Source organism: Panthera onca, chromosome D4 (assembly GCF_046562875.1).
Source record: "Panthera onca isolate mPanOnc1 chromosome D4, mPanOnc1 haplotype 2, whole genome shotgun sequence".
Taxonomy (NCBI): domain Eukaryota; kingdom Metazoa; phylum Chordata; class Mammalia; order Carnivora; family Felidae; genus Panthera; species Panthera onca.
This window is the reverse complement of record NC_138351.1, coordinates 7843050-7861565: the sequence shown is the minus strand read 5'-3', so window position 1 is coordinate 7861565 and position 18516 is coordinate 7843050. Positions and strand designations below refer to the sequence as shown.

At 44.8% G+C, this 18516-nt stretch overlaps 1 protein-coding gene across 1 annotated transcript in view; it reads left to right on the top strand.

The window, feature by feature from the left end:
* SLC1A1 (solute carrier family 1 member 1) overlaps window positions 1-18516 on the top strand; it is an 82327-nt gene that overhangs the window by 33451 nt on the left and 30360 nt on the right. Inside the window, exon 2 of the mRNA XM_060610175.3 lies at window positions 5680-5820. Within this exon, the coding sequence (XP_060466158.1) occupies window positions 5680-5820 (141 nt within the window). The remainder of the gene's footprint in view (window positions 1-5679; window positions 5821-18516) is intronic.

The window sequence follows — 18516 nt, the reverse complement described above, 5'->3', positions numbered from 1 at the left end:
AACGTGTAACAGTTGGGCAGTGGTCAAGAAGCACGTGCCTCCAAAGCGGTATTATCCAGCGCTTAAAACAGATGGTGTGTAGCGTGAGAAATTGCCTATGATACAATGTTAATGGAGAAATACCAAACACAAAACAAAACTGCTTGTGTGCTGTATAATACAGATGAACTTTGAAAATGTACTAAGTGAAAGAATGCAGACACACATGCCATGGTATCAGTCAGGGTTCTCCTGAGACACAGGATCCCCTGCGTATACCTCCATGAGACTTATTTTAAGGAATAGGCTCGCATAACCGTGGGTTCTGTGCAAGTCTGGAATCCAGAGGGCCGGCCAGCAGCTGGGGCAGGGCGTTGGACCTGCTGTCTTGAGGCAGAAATCCTTCTCCTTGTTTTTGCTCATCAGCCTCAGCTGATGGGACGGGACCACCTAGATTATCAAGGGTTATCTTTAGTTAAAGTGAACTAATTGTAGGTGTTAGCCACGTCTGCAAAATACCTTCCCAGCCACACCTAGATCGGTGTTTTCCTGAGTGACTAGTTCTACAGCCTGGCCAAGATAACACGTAAGACTAACCATCACAGCCTCATGTTATAGGATTCCATTGATAGGGAATGTCCAGAAACGGCAGATCACAGAAAGAGGTTAGTGGTTGCCAGGGGCTGGGAGAAGGGGGGTTGGAGAGTGGCCGCTAGTGGGTAAGCCTCATGGAAATATTCTCGAATGAGATAGTGGTGATGGTTGCCCAACATTGTGAATATACTAAAAACCCCTGAGTTGTACATTTTAAAGATGATAAATTTTATATGAATTTTCTCTCAATAAAAAATTGCCCCCAAGCCCTGACATTATACAGCCATTAGGTCATGATCTCACAGTTCGTGAGTTCAAGCCCCACATCAGGCTCTGTGCTGACAGCTCAGAGCCTGGAGCCTGCTTCAGATTCTGTGTCTCCCTCTCTCTCTGCTCCTCCCCTGCTCACACACTGTCTCTCTCAAAAATAAAGATTTAAAAAAATTTTTTTTTAAATTACAAGATATAGGGGTGCCTGAGTGGCTCAGTTGGCTAAGTGTCCAAATCTTGGTTTCGACTTAGGTCGGGGATTTGAGCCCCACATCGGGTTCTGTGCTGGCAGCGCAGAGCCTGCTTGGGACTTTGTCTCTCCCTCTCTTTCTGCCCCTCCCCTGCTCACTGACTTTCTCTCTCAAATAAATAAACTTAAAAAAATTACATGAGAATTCACTTGAAGGGCTTAGCACAGAGTCTGACATAAAGCATGTACTCGGAAATTGTTAGGCATTATGTTACGATTAACCTTAATTGTATACCGAGAAATGAAAACAGCTTCACTTTGCATATATTTGAGTTGGTGAGATTGGGAGTGAATTTCTGAACTCACTATTTCCAGTAGAACTGTGATAATATGGCTTGTGCAGTAAATACATTTTTTTAAGGGTTTAAAAATAAAGTCTTACAGAGGCATCTCTGTGGAGCCAAAGTTCACATAAAGAGCTCGCATTGATGGAGCGCCCCAGCTCCAAAGAAGATGAGAAAGGGGTACAGATACATTTCAGTGGAAGGACAGACAGAGAAACCGTCCTCGCATCTATTCAGTGTGTGCACATAGTCATTTGTTAATAACTGTACTCATTCCATACTTTTTCTTTTCTGGTTGTTAGCGTTCATCTTAGATTAGCTCCCAAAGGGCAAGAAGGCGTATTGCGAATTTCCCTAATAGGGTGTGTAGCGTGATGGCATGGCTGATAACTATTTCAGTGATAATTAAAAATATTTTTTCCTCTGCCAATAGTTCTTATTTAATCAAGCCAAAATCAGTCTGTGTACCAGAGAACTATTCTGGGGCTTTGATTAAAAAGCCACAGAAGATTTTAATCTCTTTTCTCTGAAAATACCCTAAAAACAGGAACAATGCTGTTTTCATAAATCTGACTCAAATGCCATTCAACTGCTCTCCCTGAATTAATTTTCATACCTACAGAAAAACCCACGTGTGCAGAAAAACGAAGGCTGGATAAAACCTGGAAAATGGGGGCCAGGGGAAGGATAGGTTGGTATAAGTCATTATGTGTGACTTTTATTTTGATTTCTAGAATTATTTCTTTCTAAAAAATTTTTTTTAATGTTTATTTTTTAAGAGAGAGGGAGAGAGACAGAGTGTGAATGAGGGAGGGGCAGAGAGAGAGGGAGACCCAGAATCTGAAGCAGGCTCCAGGCTTTGAGCTGCCAGCACAGAGCCCGACTTGGGGCTCGAACCCACAAACCGTGAGAACATGACCTGAGCCAAAGTCGGACGCTTAACTGACTGAGCCACCCAGGCGCCCCTCTAGAATTATTTCATGAACAATAATTTTGTATAAGCTTAGAGTGAAAAGAATCATCCCATTTCTTCCACAGTAGGCTACTGGACGGGCAGCTCTTTGAGACGCCATGAACTTGAAAAAGAAACCGGTAGCCGAGGTCTTAATTGTCTTCCCCCCTAGTTTCTTCCATCCCTGTTTTACGGATGCACTTAGCATAAAAAGTGGGGAAGGCCCGGCCAGCTATAGGAGCTAATGTAATGGTCATATGAGCCCATTTTAAAGCTGAGGATACCAAGGCTCAGAGATTATCACAGCATCTTGAGCATTAGAAGGGACCTTGAAGGCATCTCATCCAAGCCTTTTGCCCTGAGGGGAGAGGTTAAAATTGTGGCCCAAGTTACACAGCTTGTAAGTTGGTGGAGCCAGAACTCGAACCTTTTGTTCTAACATGGTGTTCCTCCCCAGCTGCCTCACTACTTGCTTGGGATCTTCTTGCCTTTGTGAGGGGAAGCTGCCCAAGAATGAGTTCCTGGTAATTTCTGGGGCTGCAGAGGTCCTGATGACAGTTCTACCCTTGGGCTCCCTTGTCGGCCCTGCCAAAGGCCTCGGTAGAGCTATACCTACCATTCAAGGACGTTCTTGACCTTCCCCTTCCGTAGTTTGGGAGTTGCCCAGCCAGGTGGGTCTGACCTACCTCCAGGTAGGCTCTTATTCTCGGCAGACTTTGACTTTGGAGACCTCTCTGAGCTCTTGAATCCAGTCCAAGATTCTGGCTCTGGATAAGGGTAGAGAAGGATTGTGCCCTGTGATATCCTGACCTCATCTTGGATCCTGGAAATTCTGACAGTGATTTTTCTTACCAGGCATCCGGTTTTTCCAGACTGCTTTGAGACCAAGATAAAACATACCCATTTACAAGGTGTAGCTCCTGGCTGAGGTTCTTCACCAGCTACTTCTTACCCCTGAGGGTCCCGGGGTGACATCTCTGGCCCAGGGTTCATCTCTCAACTGCTTCTCCAGGTCTTGAGTGGTATTTATAGTCCCCTCCTTTTTCAGGAAAGAAAGAAAAAGGAAGGAAGGAAAGGAGGGGGGAAGGAAGGAAGGAAGGAAGGAGAGGGGAAGGAGGAAAGAAGGAGAGAGGGAAGGAAGGAAGAGAAGGGAGAGAGAAAAGGAGGGAAGGAAGGAAGGTGAAGGGAAGGGAGAGAGGGAGGAAGGAAGAAGTTAGAATTTGTGATACTCAACTTTAAGAACATACTTGACAGAAAGTTTTCATGACTAAATATAGTAACCTTTTCGTGGTGATCATCACCTCTGACAGCTTTGACATGGCTTTTTGTGGACTCTTATCTCTCCCATAAAAACCCACATCTGGATAAAGGCTGAAAAACAGCAAGTGTATTCCTTTCTAATTTCCCCGCATTTATTTGAGGTGGAAATGATTAGAGGCACAGTTAATCACTAGTAATATAAACCCTAAAATTGGAGCTCATGGGGTTCTTTTGCTATTCAACAGAGTGCTTCTGTGGCTGTTTTTTGAGCACAAGACACATCTCCTTTCTTTTTACATACAGAGCCTTCTTTGACATACAAGCCAAACATTTACTGGAGACAGCCTGAATAGTATGAGAGAGAATGTCTGTTTGTTTTTGTTTTTGTTTTTTTTTTAAAAAAACACTGGATCCTACAGGGTATCCTTACAGTGTAAAAGAGGTAGGTTTCATATAGAACAGTGGAACATAGGCAATTTATGAAGTAGGAAGTGAGCACAACAGGTTTTTTTCAATTTGCTTAAAATATTTTGAATCCTTGGCATTCTTAACTATTCAGGAGTCTCTAGCCCTGGGTTTTGAAATATGAACCAAGGAGGGTTGATACTGAAGTTGTGTGTGTGTGTGTGTGTGTGTGTGTGTGTGTGTGTGTGTGTCTGGGCAGTAATATGAGAAATGTTTGTGTATGTTTGTTCCAAAAATATTTTAAAATGGCTGATCAGAAATACATTCAGAAATGCTTGCACAAAATAGATGAAGACAGAGGTGGAATTTGTAGGAAAATAAAATTAAACCAGCGATAAGGTTGCCATGCAGATATTCCGTGTGGGGTTATTTTATTTGGCCTGCTAACCGCTGCGGGAAGTACAGCAGAATTTAAATGAAGACTAGTATTGATTATAATTCACATCTCTTTTCATTGACCTAGAGTTAACTGTGCCCACGCAACTATAAACTTTCACAGACTAATTATCTGAGTTTGTAAAGGAGCATATCCAGTGATCTCCTCCTTGACTCTTTCTGCCCTTTGTCATTTTATTTCCAATTAACATATCACCCTAGAAGGTGGATGGAGGAAAAGAGATGTACAAATCATCCCAGCCCATCTTATCTCTTGGTTTAAAAAAGAGAGGGGTGGAGGGGAATGGGGCTCCTAGCTGGTGACTCTTGATCTCAGGGTTGTGAGTTCGAGCCCCATGTTGGGCATAGAAATTGCTAAAAAATAATAATAAATGTAAAAAAAATAAAAAATGAGGGGTTGGGAAAGGGCAAAGTGTGGGAGTGGGAAAGAGGCAGTTAGATGTTAGGACCGTTTGAAATTTGTGATTCATAGTTACCAAAGCCAGCACAAGAAAAGAATTCATATAGACACCTATGAAGGCAAGCTTTCAGAGAAGGTAGAGCCTTAGACAACACATTTGTTCAACAATGTGTGAATATATCAAACCAAGAGAACATTATGCTATTAAAATTACAGAAGATGCATAAACAAGGAGTATCATAAAAACTACCACGAGAAGAGTATATATGAGGAAATGAGAAAAATGAACACTGGTATGTAAACTATAAAACCTAGGACACCTAAGCTGCCTCGCTGGCTGAGTTAGTAGAGCATGTGAGTCGTGATCTCAGGGTCATGAGTTTGAGCCCCTGGTTGGCGGAAGAGATTACTTTAAAAAACAAACGAATAAATAAAATGTAAAATACCTAAAGTGGACCAAGAATAAGGGGAGTGTGTAAAAACAAAATAATTATATTGGGTTGAGTAAAATGATGAATTTCGTTTCCTGCCCAGAAGGATTTGGGACGTTTTGTCATTATAATAAATATAATTGAAGGAGGAAAGAGAGAAAACCAAAAGCTTTCAAGTGAAGAATATATTTTACAGAACTGCGGAATAAATGTGTACTTTTTATTCATTAAAATGTTTGTTTTTTAAGACTCAATTTACAGACTCATGGAAGATCATCTAAACTACTTTTCATGCCATTAAAATGTGGGGGTCTTTGGCGGGTATTTTTCCATAGAAATGCATACAGGAGAACTCAATGCTATTCCTCTTTTCTTTTTTCTGATCTTGTTTCTCTTAGGGATTGCCATCGGCGTCTTGGTTCGAGAATACAGCAAGCTGTCTAGTCTGGAGAAGTTCTACTTTGCTTTTCCTGGGGAAATTCTAATGAGGATGCTGAAACTCATCATTTTGCCGTTAATTATATCCAGCATGATTACAGGTACCTTGAGAAAACTGATGGTTCTCTGTGATTATTTAAGGAGCTGTCTCTTAAGTTGTGCTTTTCTAATTATGAAAAAAATTGAAATGCATTTGATGTATCTCACGCATCACACTCTCTCTCTCTCTCTCTCTGCTTACTTGGAAAGTATATATTGGCTTGAGTGGGAATATTTCATTACTCACAAAGTGCCACTGCTCTACCTAGGGCACTGTCCACCATAGCTCACAGCTTCATTTGGCCGGCCATGGGTTGTCTTGTGAGGAAGATGCCATTTTCTTTTTTCTTTTTTTTTTTTTTTAATGTTTATTTATTATTTTTGAGAGAGAGGGTGAGCAGGGGAGGGGCAGGGAGAGAGGGGGGGACAGAGGATACGAAACGGGCTCCGGCCCAACAGCAGAGAGCCCATTGTGGGGCTTGAACTCAACGAACTGTGAGATCATGATCTGAGCCGAAGTCAGACGCTCAACCGCCTAAGCCACCCAGGTGCCCCGCAAGATGCCATTTTCAAACATACTATAAATAACACTCTATCCAGGACACAGGAGTAAAACAAAAACAAAACAAAACAAAACAAAACACCATATTTGGCCACTGAAATGTCAACCATTGTCCCCAGGCGAAATGTGGTTGTCAGTTTTGAAATTGTTTTCGGTAGTTCACTCATCTGTTTCCCACCTGCAGCCGTCCTAGCCCCCCCCTCCACCCACCCTGGGCAGCTGCCCTCGGAGTCTCTCTGCCTTCCCCGCTGGGCTTCTACTCCTCTGCATACCTGCCCTTGAAAACTCACAGCCGCATGCTGCGGGAAACGTTTCATTATGGGTTTGCACCGCATTTTAACAGCCTGGCATTTTCACATCTGAACTTGTGACACAGTTGGCTTTGGAAATGCTTTCTCCCTTAGTGGCCATTCTCTTGCAAGGTCCCTCTGAAGAGCAGGCTTCCCGCTGGAGGTGGAGAGTAATTTGGCTTACAGAAATGTCATTTGTGTGGGTGTGGTGAGCTTCTCAGTGCATTCCAGAGTCTCTCGTACTTACCTTCGTTCTGGCAATAGGTAAAATGTGGCCCGCCCCTCACTAGTATTGTCTGCTTAAAAAAACTCAGGTTTTATGTAACCGCGCAGTTAGGAATCTTGACGTGTCCTTTTCCAGAACATTTTTCCCCATTGCCACTACGACAGCCTGGGGCTTATCTATGGGGAGCCCTGGATGTTAGCCTTGGGTGGGGGCAGGGGGCAGGATCTGCTGTGCCCAGCTATAGATCTGGCTTTTGAACTTTTCAAGTGCCAAACTCCAGTCACATTAGAATCTCCTGGCCTGGGTGTTCTTGGCTTATTACCAGCCTAAAAAGAGCGTTTAATTATTTTTATGTATGTATTTAATTGTGTTTGGAAACGCCCGGCTTCTTTTAGGCCCTGCAGCCTGAGGGCCAAATCAGCAGGCCAGTGTGTTGTACCATGTATTGTTTATCTGTTCAACTTTAAGTTAGTGTGAGCATCTGAAACTTGCAAGATTTCACATAGGCATCTGGATTTCTGGCTTCCTCTGAAAAGAATTAAGATCACAAAACAGTGGACCCTGTACCCCACCCCCCCGCCCCAAGACCAACAGTGATCTGGAGCTAAGAGACAGCTACTCTATTTAATTTGAAGCTAATACGTTTGAGGATACCGCAGCCCCCCTACCCTATCATCTGACACCTTGTCCTTGGTGCTCATTTACCTGCTGGCCCAGTAGATGTTGCCTTTATCACCCCTTAGAATTTTCTCAGCATCAAAATTCTAAATCTCTTCTGAGGCTCCTTTGAAAAGATGATGAGAGCTTTGGACTCTCTCCCAAGAAAAACATTCACAGTTAAACATATAATACTATACTTGGCAATGCACTTGCACAAGGTACATAAATCACTTGATGATCAATACCACTTAAAACTTGGGTCTGTGGAGGAATGTATGGAAAGTTGATCCAAATTAGGCAGCAAATCCAAGACTCGTGCGTTAAACCGGGTTTCAGAAGAAGAGGTAAAAATACATGTGTGAATATACTAGTATAATATGTGATGTTTGAAATATGTATCAGTTTTGGCAGTCAACATCTAGTGGTATTTTTGCAGTCGGGCTGTTTTGTGTGCTAGCTCAGCTTTGCAGATAATCTAGGAAAATAATTTGCAACCCTCAGCACTCTGCTCACCACGTAGCCCAGCTGCTTTTTGAAGCTGTGTCACAGGTCTGGACATTTAAAAAAAAAATGTTTTTAAATGTTTATCTATTTTTGAGAGAGCACAAGCAGGGAGGGGCAGAGAGAGAGGGAGACATAGAATCTGAAGCAGGCTCCAGGCTCTGAGCTGTCAGCACAGAGCCCAAAGCAGGGCTTGAACTCAGGAACCTTGAGATCATGACCTGAGCCAAAGTCGGACATTTAACCAACTGAGCCACCCAGGCGCCCCCTTAACATTTCTACATTTTTCCTTTACCAAACCGCTGGCAATTAAGAGCAAAAGAGCGCAGAACCGCTACCCCATTCTGTTGTCCTGAGCAACAGAATAGTCAAAAGATTCAAGGGACATGAACCAAGCAGGATGGGAACAGTGATCTCATATTCATGGTTTAAATTGTCAGATTAAGGTAATATGACTAGCGCGGGCAAGGTTGTGGGAAAACAGGCTCATTCATACATTTTCAGTTTGGAACAAATTTGGTGGGGGGCAACTTGGAACATGTTCTGATCTCTCTACTTTGTAATTCTGCTTCTCGGAATTTCTCGTAAATAATCAGATATGTTCAAAGATTTAGGTACAAGGATGTTCATGGTAGCATTACTTTTATAATGGTGGTAAATTATAAGTAGTCTCACTGGAAGTTATACACCTAAGCTATGAGTCTACAACTATTAAAAACCTTGTCTTGGAAACATTTAATGACATGTGGATATGTTCTAACACGGTGTAAAATAGGAAAATAAAACAAATTACACAATAGGATGTTGTATACAATCCAAATTTTATTAAAATTTATGTGCATTTTTAAAAGTTGGGATGAAAACCAAATAGTTAATAGCAGTTAGATATGGATAGTAAGAAAACATGACTCATTGCCCTTCCTTTACATTTTCAAGGTGAATACGTGTTTGTTTTCTTAAAAACTTATTTTTTTTTTGTTTTATTTCTTATATTTGAGAGACAGAACATGAGCAGGGGAGGGTCAGAGAGAGAGGGAGACACAGAAGGTGAAGCAGGCTCCAGGCTCCTAGCTGTCAGCACAGAGCCTGAGGTGGGGCTTGAACTCAAGAACCTGGAGATCGTGACCTGAGCCAAAGTCCGATGCTTAACCAACTGAGCCACCCAGGCACCCTTTTGTTCGTTATTTTTGTTTGGTTGGTTTTGCATTTTCTTTCTCTCTTCTTCCCTCTCTCTCTCCCTCTCCTTCTCTCCCTTTCCCCCTCTCCCACTGTCTCCCAGAGTGGGATGGGTTCTGCTCTGTGTCCCACAGCTCTGTTCCCAGCACCTGTAGCTCTGCACCACCTTTTCCGTGGTGCGTGGTCCTTCCTCCAAACCCTGCGGTGGTCCTCTGCCTCCCCAGTTCAGCATAGAGCCAGGAGTGGAGGATGGCTGTGGAAATGCACAGGAAGAGCAGTTTTCACATTTCAGAAGCCTTTATAAATGCAGCAGACCAATAGCTTATTTTATACACTTATTAGGACAAAGAAAGATGCTTGTTGGAAGCTGGGGAGAGTTAAATGGATGTCCTAAGGACACACACATTAGAGATAGAAACAAAATTGAGACCTATGATTAGTAATCTGTGCTTCTGCATAAAGGAAACTCTCTTGATGGATTAACACATAGGAAAATTTAAAAAAAAAAAAAAAACCCTCTGCCATGAAAGCCTCCGCTGACATAAAAATAGTTCATAGCTATTTTTTTTTTTAAACAGAAGCATCCTTTTTCATGTGATGAATGAGGGTAATATGTCACATTAATCGGGAAAATTTGAATATAGGCTTAGATGGTACCAAGAAATTATTGATAATTTTGTTAGTGGTGATAACGGCATTTTAGTTATGTAAGAAAATGTCCTTTTTAATGCATATGGAATTATGCAGGGATAGAATGACAGAATGTCTAGAATTTAGTTAAAACAGGAAAAAAAGAGAAAAGGCACAGTAGATGTAATCTCAAGGCATTTTTAGAGACAGGCAGTGTAGGCACTAACAGAATCCTTCCTGTAATTGACATGCTGAGGATCATGCTCCTCCGGGTGTGCAGAATATCTGTTTGGGCCCCCTTAACGTTTAGGTTTCTAAGCTGTGCTTGTATCAAACCACTGGGGAATTAGCAAGAGAATTGTGGTTCTGGAAAGTCCTGGTCCAGGTCTCGCCACCAGTGAGTTTAAATTCAGAGCACATTTTCTTGAATACACAGATGATGATGACCTAGGCCTCCCATGACCAGCGCAGGAAAGGGAACGGCCCCTCAACCCGTCTCCCAGGGGTTCCCTGAGCATCGTTCCAAGATGGCACCTTAGCTGTGCTCAGGATGAGACCCCCATCCTTTCCACTGCAGCCTCTTGGCCGCCACCACTGGGCCAGAAGTGCTCTGCCGGTCACAGCTGCCTCCTCTGGTGTCTCCAGTGACTGCGGCCACACCTCTGACCCTGAGGAACTCTCCTTTTGCTCCTCTCTCCTAAGATAGGAGTGAGAATTCTTCACAGGCTGTTCCTTGGGACAAAGCTTTATGGAAGTTTGGGGAATGAAAGTAGGTGAAACACCAACAGTGCCATCCGGCCTCTCTCTTAAGAGGGAGGCCTTAAGAGGTCTGCCCCTTTGCTCAGCTGCCGGCCCGTCCCTCCACATGATGTTCCAGGCGTTGCCATCCCCCGACACGAGGCTTTGAGAAGGAAAAATGTCACCATCACATAGGTCTTCCTGCCCCAGCCCGGAAGCAAACCAAGTGGAAACCCTCGTTGTGGGTGCAAAGCGGTGATTTGCCTTGTGGACCCCATCAGGACACTCACTCCAGAATGGATACCATACACACCTGCTGGGTTGGGGCTTACCCACCCAACCTGCAGGACGTGGGAGTCTGTCCGGGCTGGGCTGTGTTGAGTCCATGCCACTGCCGGTGCAGTTCGTCCTGAGAGCAAGATGCTTACTCCTGCCTGTTCCTGTGGCACCTTACTCTGGATTGCCTCCAAATGTTGGCTCCTCAGAAGCACCCACACTGTACTTTGTCCTGTGGGGTTGCAGTCCGGTACATTGCAAATTTATACCAAGCCAAGAAAACTCCCTCCTTTCCCTCCATCCCAAACCACTGAGTCTCTGGGTCTTAGCGCTGATTTCACCTCTTGGACAAATTATGTACCAAACATGAGACTTTGGTAGAGAGCACCTGCATTCTGTATGTCGATGAACCTTCCCCTTTTGACAAGAGTGCTGGTTGAGTATTGGATTTACATCTGTGGGAAGCTTCTTCAAGGATAAACGGAAGACTCCACCCTTCAGTGGTTAAACAAAAGAAAAAAGAAAAAAAAACTTGTTTCAAACTTTAAATGGTTGTCACTCCAGCAGCCCCTATACGTCAGGACTTCAAATTTTTAGGGCTTGATCTCCACTCTAAGGCCTGAAGTTTTCCACTACTTTTTAACCAAGAAGAAAAAAAAAAAAAACCTTATAGAGGTTTAGATATAAACAATATTTATTAAACAGCAGTCAGATGTAAAATACACATCAAGTAGGGATCTGCACACTTTTTTTGGTAAAAGGCCAGATAATGAATATTTTAAGCTTTTCGAGCCACATGTTCTCTGTCCAGCTTCCCAACTGGCTGCCGCGGAAAATCACCCGTCAACAATATGTAAGTGATGGGCATGGCTGTGTGCCAAAAATGCATTTATTTGCAATAACAGGAGGCCAGCCAGCAGCTGGCCAAGATAAAGGATGAGGCGAGATTCTAACTCTCAAGGTACAGTGCAGTTGAGGTGGAATCCTGGTGGCAAAATAAACCAGCACGGCAAGGAAATACTGCTAGCAATCAGTGAGTGAAATTCCCCGAAGAGGCAGTGAGGCATGGAGCCGGGAGCAGGGTAAGTGAAGTCGGTCAACGTTTTTGGAGATGACTATTTAAAAAAAATTTTTTTAAATGTTTATTCATTTTTGAGGGAGAGAGACAGAGCGCAAGTGAATTAGGGGCAGAGAGGGAGAGACAGTGAGACACAGAATCTGAAACAGGCTCCAGGCTGTAAGCCGTCAGCACAGAGCCCGATGGGGTCTCGAACTCAAAAGCTGTGAGATCCAGACCTGAGCCGAAGTCGGACGCTCAACCGAGTCGGACGCTCAACCGACTGAGCCACCCAGGTGCCCCAGAGATGCCTATTTTTGAAATTCAGGCTTTGCAGGAGAGAACACGTTGGATCGGGTGGGCTGGGAAGGCTTTTTTTTTTTTTTTAAGCGATGTATTCATTTACTCGTAAGCAGCTGTGAACCTGGGTACTATCCCGTGTCCTCCGGTGGAAAGAACCAGGCCATGTCCCCCCCTCCCTGAAACGGGGTTTGATTAAATTCAACATTAGTTAACCCCGCCTGCGTGAAAACAGATAAACAGACAACCACACCCGTGAGAGGGTGGGGTTCCTGCCACTCACCCGTTCATGCATCCTGGGACTTCTGGCCAGGTCTGTGAGTCCCCTTGTGGCCAAGAAGGTGGAGGAGTGGAAAATGCACATGTCACTTGGTCGTACAGTTTGCCGTGGGGGATCTAAGAGCATTTAATGTCAGCTTCTGCTGGTGGGAGTGCAGGGAGTATGGGTGCTCTTCTGGAACCATTGGTGGCTTCTTAGTTTCATCTCTAGAAACTTGCCATTTCAAGGTGCCCTTTAAACTTACAATTCCATGCTGGGGAAGGCAAGGTCGTAGCCCCAAACCATACAGGCCACGAATGAACTTCTTGCCTTATTTGCAACATCTGTAACCACTGGATTCTGCCTGAATTGAAGTGCTTTTTTTTTTAACCTTCCCAAGCCTTATTAGGGAACCGAGAAAATAAGATGAGCTAAGCAGCTTTGTACACACGAATTAAGCCTTTTCCTAAGATCATCAGGAAATCCATGTTGAGTTAGAGCACAGCTACTGAAGCCAGAGGACTTACTATATTAATTTGATGTCTCCATTGCCTTTTCTGCAAAGAAGAAAGGGGCACCTGATGTATAAGGAATGGAGTCCCCACAATGAGCATGCCATTTGCCACAATAATAAAATGAAACATGCAAGCCGTGTCAGTCTAATTCTGAGCTAGTGAAGCTGGAGAATCAACCATGAATGAGCTTGACTTCTGCCTCTGCTGTTACTACACTGGCTCACAGCTCCACTCGACTCTAAGTTAACCTGTTGTGTTGTTTTTTTTTTTAATTTTTTTTACGTTTATTTATTATTGAGAGACAGAGCATGAGCATGGGAGGGGCAGAGAGAGGAGGAGACACAGAATTTGAAGCAGGCTCCAGGCTCTGAGCTGTCAGCACAGAGCCCGACGCGGGGCTCAAACCCACAAACTGTGAGATCATGACCTAAGCCAAAGTCGGACACTTAACCAACGGAGCCACCCAGGCGCCCCAACCTGATTTTGTTTCTTAAAAAAAGGAGTGAAAAACCATGCAGGGATTCTAAGAAGCCTCCTATATGTTGAATGCGTGGACCTGGGATTCCACCCCTTCCTTCCTTCCTTCCTTCCTTCCTTCCTTCCTTCCTTCCATCCATCCATCCATCTATCCATTCATCCATCCATCCATCCATCCATCTGTCCGTCCGTCTTCAATGTCCCAGGCTCTGTGCTAGGCACACATGATACAGATAAGTCCTGTTCCAGCAAGGGAGAGTGAATACATTGTAATGTGGTATGCTAAGTGCTTTGGGAGAATGAGGACACTGGGGTGGAGTTTTGAAGAAAAGATAAGAATCCAATGAAGGGGGTAGGGGCTCCAGGCAGAAGAAAACAGCAGCTTGCATGGCACATTGCCAGGACACTGAGGCTTTGAGCAGAATGCTGGGCACATGAGGAAGAGGAGTGGATTGGAAAGATGAGCAGGTGCTTCGTCAGGGGTCTGTCTAGGCACGGGGAAGGAAGTGACAGCAGTGACAGCCAGAAGTGCTGTTCTCTGCAAAAGAACACCCTGATCAAGCATCAGGTGGGGAAGTATTAAAAAAAAACAAAACAAAACACAGTGACACTTGTTAAAGGTAGTAAGGCCGACTTTATTCGGGACCATCATGATAGGTGGGGACGCTGCGTGGTCCGATTTCGCAGTGGGGGAGAGAGATGGGGCTCAACTCTATCAGCAAGTGAGAATTGATAGCCAAGGAGCAGGGTAGGGGGATCAGTGGATGGAAATTTATGAGGAGGAAACATCAGGGGTAAGGGGGATTCTAGCTAAACCAACCTAGTAGGATTCTTGCTGAAGGCAGGCCAGGGTGACCAGACAGGCCGGGGGAGGGGGGGGCGGAGGGGGAGCCTGATCAGGTACGGAATGTGATCAGATATGAGGATTCTGGTTAAACCGACTTAGCACAGTTCTTATGAAAACTAGATTTTGCAGGAAAATACACAGATGGGCGTAGAGGTTCAGGAGCCTGACAAAGTGTGGTCAAACAAAGAAGTCTGTCAGTACCGATCCTAGAGGGGCAGGAGAGTCTAGTGGTTAAGCATACCAGACTGCCTCGATGTGAATCCTGGCTCTGCCATTTGCTAGCTGTGCAACCTGGACACTCAGCTGTAAAACAGGGAAATAGTAGTACTATGTCATGGCATGCCTGCTACCGTCAGAAGTTTCTAGAAAGTCCCGGCATTGGTATGACAAGCTATTAGAGTTGAGACGCACGGATGAAAGTACACGTGATGGATTTCATTCTGGAAAGGAAAACACATAAAAGGACTTACTGTTTGTAAAACACTAGGGTGTAACGTTCACCAGCATGCAAGTGGCTTCTACCCAGAATCCTGAGCTACCAATTTTATAAGGAGGAGAAGCAAAAAGCTCAATAATAATTAGGTTGTAGTTAAAAAAAAAAAAAAAAAAAAAAAAAAACGAGACTTTTCACGGAGCTGTTAGCCGTCCCGATGTCAAAGCACTCGTATGGACTTTGAACAGAATAGCTGAGTCCCTCAGGTCCTCTGAAATGTGTTTAATGCCCTTCCTGAACCATAAGCCTCCTATAGACGCTTGCGAGGTCTTCTGGAAAACTGGTCCCAACTACAAACAGCACCAAGGTCTGTGGTATAAAAAATGTTGGAAACAGCCCCCTGGACGGCTGAAGACCAGGAGACCAGCATGCTGCTTCGTGACACATTTTAAACATCAAATGCGGACCTCCTGACGGAGGCTGCCAAAGTGACCTTTAGTTGGTTCTGACCGAGGGCCACTTTATCTTGTTAACTTCACAGAGTAGTCTAGGGTGGTGATGTAACCTATCTTCAGGGAGTTCTTTGTATTGATGCCTCTTAGAAAAATAGATGTCATGGGCAAGGTGTGCACAGAAATATATTTTGTATGCCCCCTCTGCCTCTTCTCTTCCCCTGTCACAGCCCAGGAGGATTAATCCAGGCTGCAGAGATGGCCCTGTGTCCTGGAATAACAAAGCGAGATCATAGCCAGCCTTGTTTACCCTGGGGAATGTGTTCATTTAGTCCTCGTAGCAACCCAAAGAAGTAGGAAGGGAGGTGGGACCTTATGTCCATTTTCAGAGATGAGGGCAGTTCCAAGGACTGTTCCAAGATCACACAGATCATAAGGGCAGCACCAGGGACTGGTACAGCATTCCATTCTGGGACATTCTGCTGTCCAGGGACCAGAGAGAGGGGCCTGGGGCAGGCAACCATACCTAACTAGCTTACTCATTCAACCAACACGTTTATCAAGCTCCTCCTACGTGCTGGGCACTGGCTATGCTTTGGTGAACACGCAGCTATCTGGGTCTCCTGCCCTCCAGGGAGCTCACTCTAGTGCAAAAGATGGTGTGTAAATAAATAATGAGCCCAGTGACAAAAATTGTGAAAGGTGATGTGAGCAGGGTGTCAAATGAGGAAAACAGAGGAGGCTGGTTTAGCCTGATAACTCAGGGAAGGACCCCAAGGAAAAGACTTGAAAGTAGACAAGTGAGGAGTAGGGGACGGCAGTCAGGCAGAGGGAGGCACCCACCAAGCGTGGCAGGGAGCTCAGTCTGCTCCCGGGGGATGGGGCTAGAGCACGAAGCAGGAAGTAGCCCTGGCTGGGCTGGGCAGGCGGGCTCCCTGGGGACAGGGTCTCTTCAGCCAGGGTGAAGATCTTCCAGTTGATCTTCAGTGTCCTTGGAGGTTATACCAGAGTGTGAAATGGCCTGGTGGGTGCTCTTTTGCACCCGTGTGATGAAGGAATACAGAAGGATTCTGGAGAAAGTGAGGGAACAGGTGAGCTAACTCTTGCTAAGTGCCTTCCATTTGATTAGCCCCGCCCCTCAGATTGATCATTTTTCATTTAGCAACAGTGGAGGCTGTCTACTGAGTGCAGATTAAGTTCTAGGCACTGTACCAGGTAGGTTATACGTACTGTTTCTAATCTTCACGCAGCCGTGCAAGATGAGATTGTCCACTTTGCTCCTTGCAATTAACCCTGAAGGAGGTAGAGGCATTGAAAAGCTGCATTTTTATAGATGGAGAAACGGGAGTCTGGGAGGAAAAGGCTGGGCTGCGATTGGAGCCTGTGCTGTTGTTCTCCATGCTGGTGATAGAGGGGTAGGAGTCCTCGGCATAATAGGGTTTTAACTCCTATGCAGCAGTGAGTTTCTTGGATGTTGTGTCCATTCCCAATTGTGAAGTGCCCACAAATGCCAGACCAAAAACACCTTCCAATAATGGAGTTAATTTTGACACCTTAATGACAAGGTGGGGAGAGATTGTCACGAAAACTTTGTTCTCCAGTGGGTGGTAGCTTAATCAGTGAGCCCTCGCAGGAGTCTTTTGCCCTTGGGTGTTTATTTTTAAAACGTGCTATTGTTTAGCCCGCTGCGACTGCTTCCTTTGTAGTGTTTTTATAAAAGGTTCTAAAAGATTATTACAGCTCTGGCCAGGAGCCAGTATCCCCAGCTCATCAGAGCCTCCTCCCAAGGTAAAAAAAAAAAAAAAAAAAACCAAGTGTGCTGTCTCAAAGAGCTAGCAGGTCCCCCTAACTTCCAAGGACGACTCGGGATAGTATCCCTGTTTCTAGGCCATAGTCCAGCCTCAGAACGGTCGCCGGTTTGAAAGGACAGTGGTGGACTCACTGGAAACCGGACTTGTTAAGGAAATAAAAATGCAGCGTTGAAAATTCAAAACTAAATTGATGTTTAACTCATTAAAGTTAAACCGCTTGTTAAAGGTGGTAGGGTGGACTTTATTCGGGACCACCATGGCAGGTGTGGGGACCCCTGCAGTGGGATTTTGCATTGGTAGGAGAGATGGGGCTCAAGTCTGAATATAGCATCGCAAGAGGGAATTGGTCGCCAAGGAGAAGGATGGGGAGGGGGGGTCAGTGGGTGGAAAGTCACTAAGAAGGAACATCAGGGATACTGGGGCATTCTAGCCAACTGAGCTAACAGGATTCTTGCTGGGAGGCAGGCCAGGGTGCCCAGGAGCCACCTGGGAGACGGTGGAGGATGGGGAAGCTACCAGAGGTGGAAGATAGGGGTTCTGGCAAAACTAACTTAGCAAAGTTCTTGCTGAACCTGGATTTGGCAAGAAGTACACAGATGGGCCCAGGAGAAGGTTCGGGAGCCCGACTAAAGTGCGGTCAAGCAAAGAATCTTTGTCCGAATCCTGCTCATTTTTTTCTGCCCAGTTCAGATGCTGTCTGCCATATCACCTCAGCCCGGGGACACCTCTGACTCCTCTAGAAGCCCGTGGCGCCCATCCCCTGTGCCAGCACTCTGCAAACATCCCGTGTCTTTTTTTTTTTTTCTTTTTGTAATCCAAGTTACTTAGCACGTAGTGTAATAATGATTTCAGGAGTGGAATTTGGTGATCCATCACTTAAGAATAACACCCAGTGCTCATCCCAACAAGGGCCCTCCTCAGTGCCCATCTCCCAGTTAGCCCAGCCCCCCACCCACCTCCCCTGCAGCAACCCTCAGTTTGTTCTCTGTATTTAAGAGTCTCTTAGGCTTTGCCTCCCCGTTTTTGTCTTATTTTTCCTTCCCTTCCTTTAAGTTCATCTGTTTTGTTTCTTAAGCTCCACATATGAGTGAAATCATATGATAATCTTTCTGTAACCAACTAATTTCGCTTAGCATAATACCCTCTACTTCCATCCACATTGTTGCAAATGGCAAGATTTCATTCTTTCTGGTCACCGAGTAATATTCCACTGTGTATATACACCACATCGTCTTTATCCATTCATCAGTCAATTGACGTTTGGACTCTTTCCATACTTTGGCTATTGTCAGTAGTTCTATAAACATTGGGGTGCATGTGCCCCTGGAATCAGCATTTTTGTATCCTTTGTGTAAATACCTAGTAGTGCAATTGCTGGGTCAGAGGGTAGTTCTATTTTTAATTTTTCGAGGAACCTCCATACTGTTTTCCAGAGTGGCTGCACCAGTTTGCATTCCCACCAGCAGTGCAGAAGAGATCCTCTCTCTCTGCATCCTCGCCAACATCTGTTGTTGCCTGAGTTGTTAATTTTAGCCATTCTGACAGGGG